Source organism: Lactuca serriola, chromosome 7 (assembly GCF_051521515.1).
Source record: "Lactuca serriola cultivar US96UC23 chromosome 7, Lser_US96UC23_V15, whole genome shotgun sequence".
Classification (NCBI taxonomy): Eukaryota; Viridiplantae; Streptophyta; class Magnoliopsida; order Asterales; family Asteraceae; genus Lactuca; species Lactuca serriola.
Genome location: NC_136414.1, coordinates 194991847 through 195007204, shown reverse-complemented (window position 1 = coordinate 195007204; position 15358 = coordinate 194991847). Strand labels below are relative to the sequence as shown.

The window sequence follows — 15358 nt, the reverse complement described above, 5'->3', positions numbered from 1 at the left end:
GTGGTGTTGTAACTGTGTGAATGTGATTTTAGCAACACTATATATATATATATTCAGACAATCATTTATTTTAACCGCAAAATGCTCCAGCGTACCGTGCCGACGGAGGTTGAGTAATATTCATATACGAATATAAATATATGTGTATTCATATATGAATACACCACCTTCCTCTCTACCAACAAACACCACCACCGCCACCATCTCCACAACCAACCACCACTAACAACCGCCACCTCCACCACCACCCATCGTCGCCATATTTATATATGAATAATCACTTCCGTTATACTTATTCATATACGAATATACGTATTCATATATTAATATACGTATTCATATATGAATATGATCTGTTCAGTCGGCCCGGTACGCTGGAACAATTAAGCGGCAAATTCGAAATGAGTGACCCATATTCATTTCCTTATTCTCAACATTTTTTTCTCAATTGAACCCTATCTCTATCTCTCACTATATATATATATATATATATATATATATATATATATATATATATATATATATATATATATATATACTATCTTATAAAAGAAATCATTCTATTTGTAAAAATAGATTGAATATAATAATAATATTTTTTTAAGACGTTGAAGTCTCTAAGCATAAAATACAACTAACTATTATTATAATAATATTAAATTTTTAAACACAACGTTTTTCATATAAATTCTACCTTTGAGTTTGAATACTAATGAATCCTAAAATGTAGGGAAATTTGACCTAACTTCCCTTATATATCGATGCATAAATTTTGACCCACCTTTTAATTTATTCATTAGGTGAATTGATTCCTAATATATCTGCAAAATTTATTGGATTTTGGCCGGCTTCCCCCTATATTGGATCTTTCAGCGTGAAACTACAAACTACTTTTCTCCATCTAAACAAAATTTCCCTTAAGCCTCCAGTCGCAACCGTAGATGACCACCACTTCCACCATTCCGTTGTCGTGCTACCATAGAAATCTTCTTTCCTTGCTAAGTGTTCGTATCCTCCTTCTAACAAACTGCCTCCCTCCAGATGCCATAAAGATACTGCGTTGTGACATCTCTAGCCCCCTGCATCACCACGCTCCGGACGATTCCCTTTCTCTCCCTTCATAGAAACCCTAATCGTTTGAAACCCACATCCGGAGGTTAATGGCCGATGATTTTCTGTACCAGCGCCACCTCAATTCGAAGGTTAAAGACCTAAAACCAAATCAATCTCTTAACACCCCTATCTGTCGCCTCTATTACTATCAGGAGACATTACCATCCACAACATCAACCATCATCAGAGATTGTTGCACGAACACCATTATACCACCAACAATATCTCCATCTAAACCACCACACCACCATCACCACCAATACAACTCTTCCCATCTCTGTATCGCTTAAAAACCATGACCAGAACCACCACTACTCACTAGGGATGAAAGTGGGTTCAAACCCAGACCAGATGGACCCGGACCCGGAAAACCCGGAACCGTTTAACGAGATTTTTTAGAACCGAAAACCGGATCGGTATATAAGAACCGGTTCTGGTTTGGTTCCGGGTACGGTACCGGGTAAAGTGGGTCTAGAACAGAAAAACCCGGAAATAGAAAAGTGAGTAAGGTGGAACCGGGTAAATTGGGTTTAGAACCGGAAAACCCGGATTTTATTATTATTATTATTATTATTATTATTATTATTATTTGTAATTACCTCAATCGCATAATCTTTCAACCGGTATAAAAAAATTAATAAACAAAAAATTACATTTAGGTTATTGACGACATTGATTTTTTTTAAAAAAAATAATGTGATATAATAAAGTTGGTTTAATATTACTGTGAAATATGAGCTTCTAGTTATGTGATTGTAATATATATTGTACGTTCATAGGAATGAGTTAATTGTAACATGATTAGAAGTTCTAATTTAAAAAAAATAGTTAGAATAATTAAACAACAAAATGAATATATAACCTTTTTGTAAAAAAAAAATAGTTAGAATAATTAAACAACAAAATGAATATATAACCTTTTTGTAAAAGATCCACTGTAAATAGGTTAAAAGCTTATTGAACTTTAACCCATTAAGCCAACAAAACAAGTTGATACTAAAAATAATAAAACTTTCGATTTCACTCTTTTTGATCAAATACACTATTATATAGTCAGATTCACTCAAATAAAACATCATAACATTACAAAAGTTATTACAATATAATGTATTTAAACGATTGTATAAGCCAATTTTTCAAAATTTCCTACAAATGACGAAATCACCCTTTTTAATTAAACCATTGTTTAACATATAAAACCAAACTTATAACCATTTATCTAATATTAATATTACATATAAATTATGGTTCTTACAAATAAAGTTCATCAAAGAGGGGAATGAGAGATAGGCTGAGATTTTGTTAGATGAATGTCATGCTTCATCTCTATGAGTTTTCCATTACTTCAATGTTTTTTTATTTTTTTATTTTATTTTTTATTTTTTATTTTTTATTATGAGAGCTCATATGCAAATTGAGATTATGATAAACAACCATCTCCAATCCTACATCCATTTTATTTAAATAAAAATGTATAAATAATATTTCATCTTTAATCGATACCATTTTTTATACAAATTTCTATACCAAAAATATATTCCTAGTATATTTATTTTTTAAAACTTATATATATTATGATAAAATACCCATCAACTTAGAAGCTTTTTTACATATTTATTTATATTTCCTATATAAAAACTTTATAAAACATACAAAAATCGGTTCCAGTCCATTAAACTCGGTTCCGGTTTTTTTACATATCCGGTTCCAAAAACCGGTTTGTTTTTTTTTACCCGGAATACCCGGACCCGATGGACCCGTACCCGAAATACCCGGAACTCGGATAAGACTAAATTTGGAACCCAATACTCGGACCGTTTAAACATTTTCCGGTTATATCGGTTCCGGTTCTGGTCCGATTCCGGTTCCGGTTCTGGTTTTTCGGTTTTATAACTCATCCCTACTACTCACCCTTCGTCTTCTCTTTTCGTCCCTATATAGTTCCCCCTAAACGCCATCGCCTCCATCAACCACCAATCACACTAGGGCTATGCATGGGTCGGTTTGGTTCGGTTTTGGAACCAAACCCAACCCAACCTATAAATGGTCGGTTTCTGGTTTTCAGAACCCAATACGATCGGTTTCTGATCGGTTCGGTTTCTTGGTTTCTAAGGTCGGTTTGGGCGGTTTTTCGGTTTCTTGGGTTCAACCCATACACTGACGGGTTCTGGGTTTAAACGCATGGGTTTTGGGTTCAAACCCATTTTCCAAAAATAAAGCAAGAAGTTAAATACTTCAAAAAACACCAAACTTAAGTTAAATACTTTAAGAAACATGAGTCTTATAACCAAATAGTGTATTATAAGTTACAACCAAAGCCCCAAATAGTCTATTACAACAAAAACACAATCAAGTATGGGTCGCTTTCTTGGGTTGGATGGATCGGTTTCTTAGGGCGGTTTGTCGGTTTTAAGTATTGGTCGGTTTCTTGGGTTGGATGGGTCGGTTTCTAGGTAAAAACCAAAACCGAACCCGAATTTTTGGTTTCTAGAAAATTCAAACCCTAACCGTCGGTTTTGCTTCGGTTTCGGTTTTTTTGGTTTCGGTTTCGTCTGTTTTAGTCGGTTTTTCGGTTTCTTGGTTTGGGTTTTTTCACCCCTAAATCACACCAACTCTCTCTTTCTCTTTGTGATTAGACACATTAATATCAAATTCTTTTCATGAATTTGGATCAGATAAAGGTGTTCTCGCCATTCCCTGATTTGGATCTCCCTATCTCACAGCCACATGTTTCCCGTAAAAAAAGCGACACAAAAAAAAGCGACACAGGTCAGTCCGCCAAACCAACCTTTCCTTTTACACATCCGAGACTCACGCCAAGTCATCTCCCATCCTTTTAAAGATTGTATGTTTTAACTTTTATCTATTTGTAATTATTGATTTCTGGTGTAATGCCGATTTCTTTTAGAAATAAATGAGTTTTATGTTTTTTTACATAATTTATTTTCCTTTTTTCCTACAGATCCACACTTCTTGATAGGGTAATTATGGAAAAGCAGGTATGGTTGTTAAATAAACAATATATGTATGGGATTCCTGAAATTATTCTTTTGATTGGCTTCTGATAGTTATTTGAAAGGTTGGTTTGGAAATAAAGAATGTAATTGAATCTGTTGAGTGTTTAACACGTATATTCTTGAATATTAGGGAACATTATATGGTTGGTATATGTTTAGAGGTTACTGCCTTTTCTTATCTTCCAGGTGCTAAGTGCTTCAAATGCAAATACAACCGTAGAGCCTTTGAGTATGGAAAATGGGCAAAAGGTGGGAAATGTTACTTTTAAGGTATGTATGCATATCACATATGAAGAGATATGGTTATGGTTATGAATTATTTATACACCATAGGAGCTTTGATGTTTTATAGTGGATCAACTAATATTTATTGTATTGTGTTCTATAGGCTTACAGTAAGGTTTTAATGAAATCTACCCTTCTATTAACTCAAGCGGTGTATTAAGAGAGAATATAAAATTTGAAACAGAGGACACCAAGATAAAATTGCCATGTTGATGTAAACATTTTCTAGCATGTCATTTTGTTCTGTAATGTTCTACATGATGTATAATCTTTGTTAGATTAATAACTGAAATTGTCTAATTTTCTGTTGGTATTGCCTATCACAGTTGGTCAAAGATATTCTTGACGTCTAAGGCTCAAAAGAGGTAAACTTGGTATTCTCTAGACATTCGTTGGGCCAAGACATGCTTCGACTTTTTACTGAATTATTAAGATATAATTAGTTTAGTCTTTAGATTCAAGTAATAGTTGTACATTTCTCAACTTTTAAACTATGAAACTAACATGCACAGGGCTTACTGGGTGAAACAAGGTTTCCAGTTTTGGTTAACTAAACAACTAAAATCTTTGGGTTTTTGGTTTGACTACATTTCACATTTATTGTCATGAACAGGTTACCAAGAAACCAAATTTTATCGTCTTCTTATTTTATTTTATTTGGATGCTTAGATGTAGTCATGTAGACTATGGAGTTTATACTAGATTATTATATAGATGTAAAATAGTCTTCATATGATTCCAAGGCAAAAATAAACTGCAGCCCTAGCGGACAATGCCAATCAGAAAGTAAAACTTTCTTATATTGACCTATTTACCCCTCTTTTGGTCTTTAGTGTTATGGGCTTGTTGTGTGTGTAAATGGTTGTTGTATGTGTCTGTGATGTTTGTGTGGTGCCTGTGTAAGTGTATATGTTGTGGTTGTGTGGGTGCATATGTGTGTATGCACTCCTGTTGTGTGTGTCCAATGTGCATGCTGCTTGTGTCTATTGTATGTATAAAATGCTATAATAAACAAGAAATAGAAATGTACTTTCATTCAACTATTTATTATAACATGTTTGTAGATATTTTCTTCCCCGGCTAATTGTAAAAAATTACAGTGTACTTTTGATTTTAAAAGTAAAATTGCTGTAATCAAAAGAAATGAAAGTAAAATGCAAACATGACATCTTCTTCCTTGAGCTATTGGTGCTTACATTCATGCAAATTTAAAATTTATATATGATTGAATGGGAATCCTCAAAATGTTGGTGCAAAGTTTGCTGTGATAAATATGCACCCTCTTAAAATTTGTTTCCATAATTAAGTAGCTTATCATTAAAGTTTTGTTGTTTTTGGGTGTCACAGTCTGTTATACTTTTTATTGTACCTATACTCTTAATTCAACTATGAGAATATATTGCTTCTATAAGTGTCTTATGATCGTGGAGTTGGTGGTTAAATATAAACATCTAATCATAACATTTTACTCTGAAACATGTTTAGTCCAGTTTAATAAAATCTAATTGTATTGCTCATGAAGGTGTTGTCAAGGGGGAACTCAAAGATACTAGGTGATGTTGTTTGTCCGGGTTTATTCACAATGTGGTTGAACTTGATATAACATATTATTAGTGCTCATTGTATGATCACTAAATGTGTGAAAATTTCCATTTTGTCCCTTAACACGAATGAAAATATTTTAAAATTTTAATGTTTGTGTTAAAGCCTTAAATTGCAGTCTTTAATGTTTATGATAATATTTTTTTAATCTGATCTGAATATGTGTTTTATTCCGAACAACAATAATGGACGTATAAATGTTTAAAAATTAATCATATCATTCTTTGTCTAAAATCAAAATAACAAGTTTCTTTTGTCACAATGCATTATAAAAAGGAATAAATATAACAACCCATGGGATTCCATTTTGTAAGATGGTCATTTTTCTTTTGGACCACAACAGAAAATACAATATGCCATGGTAGTCCATTTTGTAATTTATTTATTATTTTTTTAAGTATGGCGTATAACATTTTATAATAATGAAAATTAATTTGGTCAATGTAAAAAATAACGCGAGTAGAGTTTCCAATCTACAATTTAGTAAAAAATTAAGGAAACCGTATGAACCTTTTCTTTTATAAGGAAGATATATAAAACGTGTTGAAATTTATAAACGTTGTGTTCAAATACTGTTTTTTTTAACCAAACTTAAAACCTAAGTAAAAACTATGTTATTTCTCATTCCTGATTTACAATTTTCCATCCGTTTTTGTCCAACTATGAAAACCAACACAACAAACAAATGCTCTATAAAAGAATAGCAGAATGAAACTAATTGCCGAATGAAACTATTCGTCGCCGCCGCTTTGCGCGGGTAGACGACTAGTGTGTGTATATATATATATATATATATATATATATATATATATATATATATATATATCTTAAAAAATTGAAAAAAATACAAATCATAAAATCGAACATATTACATCGGAGAGAAAAAAAAATTGGATCATTAAAATTGAATCATGGATCATAAAAAGTGAATCATAGATCATAAAAATGATCGATGCTTAATGATCCAAAAAAAAATTTCCAATTTTTTTTTCTCTCCGATATAGTACTATGCTCGTTTTTATGATTTGTATTTTTTTTAAAAAAATTTAAAACTTTTTTAAGATGTCCTCACAAGTTCTCACCGAAAAAAGAGTCCTTACCCGATTCTGTTTCTGAGAATAAAATAATTATTTTATAAATGTTAACAGTAAAAATCAAATAATATGATAAATTAAACTCTAAAGGATTATCTAAGTTAAATTTTTTGAATTGGAACAAGTTATGTAGATCGAACAAAATCTCATAGAGAATTTTATGATTTATTCTAAATTTAATTGATTGATATGGCAGTAAGAGGTGATGGGAACACCACTCTTTGTGGGTGAGAGGTGGTGTGGTGACTCCTTGCAAATACCACACCTTGTGGGTGAGATGTGGTGCGGTGAACACCCGTAGGAGATGATTTCACCCTGTTTTTTTTTTAATTATTATTATTAAAATAATATGTTGAAATTCATGTTTTTTTTATCTCTTTATAAATAAAGTATAATATTGATACATTATTTATATATATTTGAATATTAGAAAAAGTGAGGCAAGTGAGGGGGATTAGAGGTGATTATTTCCTATTGGTGAGGAGGGGTGCGTGAAGTGCACGTAGAACGGACGTGAAGAAAATGAAGTTTGGAGGATAAAGGGACGGAGTTCAAGGCAAGTAGTCTTTGGACATCTCCTCTTCTTGGTTGACAATGAGGAAAACATGACGTGGCAATGAGTTGGTAGAGTAAAAGTGAGGGAATGTTTCACATTAGATACACCCCTTGGCCTAAACTATTTGGGGATTTATATACGAGAAGGGGTGTGTCACATCAATCTCGGGAATTTGGGGACAAAATTTGTAGCTTGTATGGGTGTATATGTATACATTAGGGAAAATTCCATATATACCATAAATAAATAGCAAAATATCGTATTTGCCTTATGTAATATCTAAATATCATATATATGGTACATAAGTTTCCAAATATTATATTTCCCTAAATCTTATTTATTTATTTTTTAAATATTTTATACATTTTTATTATTATTTGTTATAATTTAAAATCATTATCATTATATTTTTCTGGAATACCCATAATACCCCTCTTATATTTTACAACTTTCAAATTTTAAGAAAAACACTAAAAGCTTGTTTAACCTTTCTCTGCAGACATATGCTCTGTTCCTCGTTTGCTCCACCTTGCCTCTCATTCCAATTCTCTATCTCTCTCTTAAAGTCACTATATTGTTAAGGAGGTATTTGACATAGCTTGTTAAAACAACTTATTAGCTTATTAGAGGTTCCATACTCCTATAAGTTAAAAAAATATTTGGATGAAAAATATCTTATTCCAACGAGGAACCTCTAATAAGTTATTTTTTCATAAGTTAGCTCATATTTACTAATTAGCTTATAAGCTAATAAGTTATAAGGTAATAAGCAATAATTTTTTTTTGTCAAACACCCCTAAATAAACATGGAATTGTGAAGAAACTAATAGTTTTATTAGATGATCTTTTGTTGTTTATTTAGGGCATATGAGATAGGGAAATAAAAACACTCCTAAGTTTTAACCGCCATGCAAATTCCGGCGCACCTCCGCCATAATTCTTGCTCATTCTTCGATGAATAGTCTCGAACGAGAGGATTTACAATTCCCTTAATGTACAACGCAGCAACAATCTCAAATATCCGATTAAAAGTCAGACATTTTTCTCTGTAAGTCTGCAATGTACGATCAGTTATGAATATCTTATATGAGGAAACGTATTCTTTAGTAATCAATCATGTCCTTGTTGTTTAGTTTTACGGATGCTGAATATAGTTCATCTATCGTACATGGATCGACTGAGTCCATAGCGTCTTTTTTACAGCCTTTATGCTCTAGTCAAATTGCTTCATTCTTGAATGTTTTCAGTTTGTTGATTTTAAATAACCTAAACCGGATATCGTGTTTAGGAAATTGAAGAGGCCGGCTAACCATGAGTGAACATAGAGGCCACCAACAACATGAAGTTGAGGTAAGAAGTGATGTGGTCGATGTTATCAGCAATCTACCTGATTGTATACTTGATCACATTTTGTCGTTTATGCCCACAAAAGAAGTTGTTAAGACGTCCATATTATCTACAAGATGGAAGAACCTCTGGGCTTCTGTACCCAACATTGATTTTGATGATGAAAGGTTAAGGGGTAAAGAGGTTGATGCATTGCGTCTGCTTGATGTGACTTCCTTTGTGAACTTTGTAGAAAGAGTATTACGATTACGTGATGCATCCAATATGGAGAAGTTCCGTCTATCATGTCATGTTTTCCGTGATGCATTTAAAATACGTTCATGGATTTCTCATGCAATCATGCAAAATGTTCAGGAGCTTGATCTGTTTCTCTTTGCAGAGGATCCATCTGTGATTCCTCAGTCTATGTTTAATAGCACATCATTAGTTAGCCTGAAAATAAGAATGGATTGTGTTATTGAATTCCCATCCGACGTTTCTTTTCCATGCCTGAAAACCTTGCACCTGTCCTTTGTTCGATTCCCAAATGATGATTTTACAGAAAAGCTTTTCTCAGGGTGTCGAGTTCTAGAAGAATTGGTATTATTCAGGATCTGTTTAAGGAACTTGAAGAACATTGCAATTTCTAATTCCACCTTAAAGAGATTGACCATATGTGATCAGTCATCCTTTGTGGTAGTCAATGATCCAACTAGTGGCTGTAAGATCAAGATTGATGCAGCAAATCTTACATATTTTGAATATATCGGATTTCTATCAAACAAGATTATCTTGAATAATACATCGTCTCTGGAAAAATCATTTATTGAGATTCTGAATCCCCGTGGGAGGGGAAACGAACTCGAAGTCGCAGGTCGAGCTATTGATCTACTCAAACGACTAAAATATGTCGTGTCTTTGAGGTTATCTGATTATTACATTATTGAGGTAATTGGCAAGCTACTCTACATGTTAAATTGAATATACTATACAATAAAACTCTCCTCTTTGAACGAACCTTGATACACTGACTTTTATGTTTGCGATTTTTCCTTCCCATGTGAAGACTCTTTCATTTGTAGCAAGTGTCTGTTCTGTGGTGTTCCCAAATTTGACCCATTTAATGATGACTATGGAAATCGAGAATGATACTTTTACAGAATTGATGCGATTGCTTTCCTTCTGTCCAGTTCTACAATCTATTTGTTTCTCTGAGGTGAATTACTCTATTCTCAAAATCGAAACATCATGCCGATGATTATATGATATAATGTAATGTTTTCTAAAAATGTTGTATAGGGATTCAAGTGCTTCATGCACCTTGGTGAGAACCATTATATATGGTATTCGAAACCTATATGCATAGAGAATTGCCTCAAGACAGTGAGTTTGAAGAATTTTCATGGTTATAAATCAGAAATATGTTTCCTCAAATGTGTTTTGAAGACTGCGTGTGCTTTGGAGAGGATGGATATCCGTTGGTCTGAGACTTATCTACGGGATCTCAAGAGGAAAACAAAGGCCAGGAAGGAATTGGAAAAGATTGAAAGGAGCTCTACGGCTTGTGTCATCAAGTTCTCATGAAATCTCGAGAAACCCCTACGTACCTCAGTTCTCTTTTTTTGTATTTCAGGATTTTGGATGATAATTATTGGATTAGTGAATCTACGGTTGATAATACTTGATGTTATGTCTAGATTTGATGTTGTTTTAGCTTATAACATCATTGCATTTGGGTTGTAAGTGCACTTTTTTTTAATGATATTTGAATGAAGTTCTTAAAGTATACTTATGTTAAAATGACGCAAAAGTATATATACTAGTGGAAATAAAGAGAGGGAGTCAATCAAATTGTTAATGACTGAATCTTAAATCAATTACTAGAAAAGAAGATGCGATCAATTTGGAGAGGCTTCAAGCCAATGGCTATTTTTATAAGTTAGAGATAGTGAATAAGAGGGATAATGTTTTACAATTATATATATTTAATCATATTAGACTGATAGTTTTATATAAAGTGAGAGAAGTGACCATAATTATCACCAACAATTAAAGTTTTTTCTTTTTTCATGCGACCAATAGACTTTTAAAGTTAACAAAATTTTGCAATTATACATATTTAGTTATTTTTATTTTTTGTATATATTTCACTACTAGAAAAAGGTTAATAGAGTACGGTTGAAATTATGAAATTATAAATATAGTACGTACATAGAGGGCATATTAGTAGAGGGTGTATTAGATTACATGCATAATAGAGTACGACTATTTAACCGTACTATATGTATCCTATACCATCGCATACAATCATTGCATACAACCATCTAATACGCCATATATACACATCTAATACACCAATACACAACCGTACTTGATGTATCAAGTATCATCTAATACGCCATATATACACATCTAATACGCCAATACAACCGTACTTGATGTCTCACATCCCCATTCCTTCCAGCCCATTTTGGCTTTGCATTCCAGCCCTATTCCAGCCTTATTAATCAGCCAATTCCACTCCATGGATGCTGCGGAACACATGGATCACCATTCCAACTATTCTAACTGAGACAAACTCTTCAATTCCTGCAAAGCTTTTACCATGTAAATTGTAACCAATGATCAATCTCTACAAAATACAAACCTACTATATGATTCCATTCCAACCATAAGAAGTGGGACATCACTGATCATGTTTTCATTTTAAGAAACAGAAAAAAAAATTACAATAACCATTTTGTTCATTAAACATAAAAACATTAATATTCTTTCAGACTACAGTCTATACAATCTAAAAGACTATCATTTGTATACCTAGTTCATTAAACGTCTATACAATCTAAAGACTATCATTTGTATACCTAGCTCATTAAACATAAAAACATTCTTAAATTTGTTAATGTCACACATCTGACCTCTTTTTCCCCTTTGTGGCTAATTCATTGTATGCCTACAAAAACAAGAAAACTTAGGATTCAAAATCTCAAATAACTTTTAATGAAGAAAACTCAATTTATAGGACCTTCCTGCCATTAACAACTTCATCTATAGCAATGCAAGGGTGAAAACTTCTCCACAACATAAAAAATATGAGCAAATACAACATGAAATATAATGGATGTTTGTGTACCTCCATAACAACAACCTCCATAACTCGAAATCTGCAAACTTCCACAATAAAACAAATCATTATCAATATCCAATGTTTCCTAATAAAGATTAAACAAATTAAACATAAACAACTTAAAAGTATTAAGTTTTGGAAGGTCACCACTCTAATTCCCTTTCATTTAGTTTCATTCCTTGTAACATGTTCATATGCATTGACATCTGTTTGAGAGTGTATATAAGAATCTCTTAATATTAAGTTTTCAAACACACTTCTTGTCATTGCATGCATAGTACACTCTTTTGAAAGGGTATCTAATATTCTAATATGTTTATATTTACAATTTACTTGAGGTTCCATAATTCCATTCCATCATAATCCTTGATTTGCTCATTTGAAGTGAAAATTTTCAGCCTTTTAAGAGTATCCAACAACTTAGCATAATGAGATTTACAGAATAATTATAGCACTACTGGTGTATACAGCTCCTCTTTTTATACCATTGGTGATTTTTTTTCTTCAAATAGGTCCCTTGGCTGTTGTAACGCCCGTAGATTAGGACTAGTCAATTTAGAGACGATAAGCATCAAAAATGACTTTTTGATGGAACATTAGATTAGGACTAGCCAATGGAGTCTAAACGAGAGTTGTAGAGCATAATCTCACCTTCGCGTCGATATAAAGAACGTCGAAAACAGAGTTCGTATGCGAAAGTTATGAATTTCTGAAGTTCGGGACGCGAAACCCCAAAACTGTCAGAGACCACGACGTGGAAAGCAGTGCCACAACGTGGCAAGTCTCCTGACACCTCGGGGAGGCCCCCAGATGCAACTTGGGATGACGCATGCAGTGACGACCAAGCCCACGACGTGGAAAAAGGTTGCCACGACGTGGCAAGGGCCAAATTTGCCCTATAAATAGATTTGAAGGGCCAGGCGTTTAGGGTTGCTATTTTCTCTCTTCTCTCTCCCGTTTTACCTCGATTTGCGTGCCAGAAGTACCCCGAAGCCCCGGTATCATTCCCGAGTCCCGAAGCAAGATCTGAAGCCCCGAGAATCCCGAAGAGCGTGATTCCCAAGCCGAAGCTCTGCCCGCGAGAAGTTCGATTTTTGTGAAGATCTTCCAGATCTGCGGAGAGATACTACTTCTACAAGCCGTAGTGTTGTCCGATCATCTTCTGATCAAGTGAGTGTATAGTCACTTTCGTCTTACACATAGATATGAAGTATTTTATAAAATACGTGTTATGTGTGTGTGTATATATATATATATATATATATATATATAGTTGTTTATATGTGTGAGTGTATAGTTACTTTCTTCTAACACATAAATATTAAGTATTTGCTATGAAATACGTGTTATGTGTTTATATATAAAGTTGTTTATATGTGTGGGTGTATAGTCTCTTTCATAAACACGGGTATAATACAAGTATGGTTTGAAGGTACTAAGTATATGTTTGGGTGAGTGTGTAGTTACTTTCTTCTAACACATAAATATTAAGTATTTTCTATAAAATACGTGCTATGTGTATAATATAAAGTTGTTTATACGTGTGGGTGTATAGTCCCTTTCATAAACACGGGTATAATACAAGTATTGTTTGAATGTATTAAGTATATGTTTGGGAGAGTGTGTGGTTACTTTCTTCTAACACATAAATATGAAGTATTTGTTATAAAATACGTGCTATGTGTTTATATATTGTTGTTTATTTGAGATGAGTATGGAATGAATGTTTTATATAGTTTTTAAATGAGTTAAACTGTATATGTATTTTATATCTACAAATATGTTGGGTAGAACATGGGTAGATGAGATAGTTGGTATGTGATAGAATGATGAGGTATGAAAGATGATTAAGAATGATATTGGTAGATGTACCAATTAAGGAATGTCATAAAACTAGCAGATGCGCTTGAGAATAATATCGGTAGATGCACCAAGTAGTAAATGTCGTGATCTTGGTAGACGCGCCAAATAGAGATTGTCGTAACAATAGTAGATGCGCTGATAGGGTAATCTTGGCAGATGCGCTTATAAGATAATGTCGGCAGATGCGCCTAAAAGAGAATGTCATAAACCTGACAGTCGCGCCTCATAGTGTATGACGTAATCCTGGCAGAGGCGCTTAAAGGATAATGTTGGCAGATGCGCCTTATATAGAAATAAAAGTTTGTGTTAATTCCTTAGGTCAATCCTTAGGAATGAATGAAGGAAAGATAGTTGATTAATAGGGTAAAACCTTAAGAAATAAAGAAGATAATGGTGATGGTTAATTTGGTTGATTGTTTAATGGTTGAATATAATAATTATATTATTGTGGGTCGAAAACCCTATATGCTCACCAGCCTCAAGCCTGACCCACTCAGTTTAATTGTATCACAGGTATTGATACGAAGCTGCTTTGCATTGAGAGATTAAAGGAGATGTAAATCTTTAGTGTAAATAATGTAAGTTCTGTTTATGCTTATGTGTCTGTATCGGAACATGACATCCCGAGATTTTGTTATATAATAAAAATACATTTCTTTAAAGAAATGCTTTGATAAATCTTTATCATATTTTGGGAACAAATTCCGCAACTGTTTTCTTTAAAAGATTACTCTGATTTTAAAAAACAAGCATAAACAAATCGGTCTTTTATGGCCGTGAAATTGGGGATGTCACAGCTGTAGCCTGGATTAACTACTTCAAGAAGGTTAATTTTGTGTTCTGTAAATGTTTTTAGCCAATAGTTTCTTCTCTCTAACCTCTTATACCAGGAAGTGAGGCGTCACAGCATATAAGTACAACTAGAATGGAAGCTAGTGGGACAAGTAATATGAAATTTGCACTCAATGGATGCCTGATTATAGGAACATTAGATGGGGCTAATGTTGAAATCAGGAAGGAAGTTGGAGAGGACAATTTTTTTCTTTTTAGAGCAACAGCAGATGAAGTTCAAAATAGAGTCGATGATGCTTTCTAGGGTTATCAACTAGCAATATGGTAATATGTCGTACACAAAGAAGATACTGTCATAAACACAACATTAATCAACGAATCAATCAACTACACCCGAAGTCCGATCGTACCCGTAAACAACGTGAAAGAAGGAGGTAGAAGCGGCTGTAGGCCAGAGTAGGAGACTTCGTCTGTGTCGTCGACCGGAGACCGGAGGCGGAGGCGTCGTTGGCCACAGGCGGAGGCTTCATCGTTCTTCAACGTGATAAGCAAACAAGTATAATGTTGTGTTTCAAGTAATAGT

General features: G+C 33.4%; 1 protein-coding gene across 1 annotated transcript; it reads left to right on the top strand.

Moving 5' to 3' along the window:
* Nucleotides 1-8978: 8978 nt before the first annotated feature.
* Nucleotides 8979-10577, top strand: LOC145064690 (F-box/LRR-repeat protein At3g59190-like). Its single transcript, XM_079012091.1, has 3 exons — nt 8979-9941; nt 10060-10209; nt 10293-10577. Exons 1-3 carry the CDS (start codon nt 8979-8981, stop codon nt 10575-10577), a joined length of 1398 nt encoding a protein of 465 aa, XP_078868217.1.
* Nucleotides 10578-15358: the final 4781 nt, after the last annotated feature.

Coding starts and splice junctions, on each gene's coding strand:
- LOC145064690 (XM_079012091.1), top strand. CDS start 8,979: ATGAGTGAACATAGAGGCCACCAACAACATGAAGTTGAGGTAAGAAGT. Junction 9,942..10,059: donor CTGATTATTACATTATTGAG/GTAATTGGCAAG, acceptor TCCCATGTGAAG/ACTCTTTCATTTGTAGCAAG. Junction 10,210..10,292: donor AATCTATTTGTTTCTCTGAG/GTGAATTACTCT, acceptor AATGTTGTATAG/GGATTCAAGTGCTTCATGCA.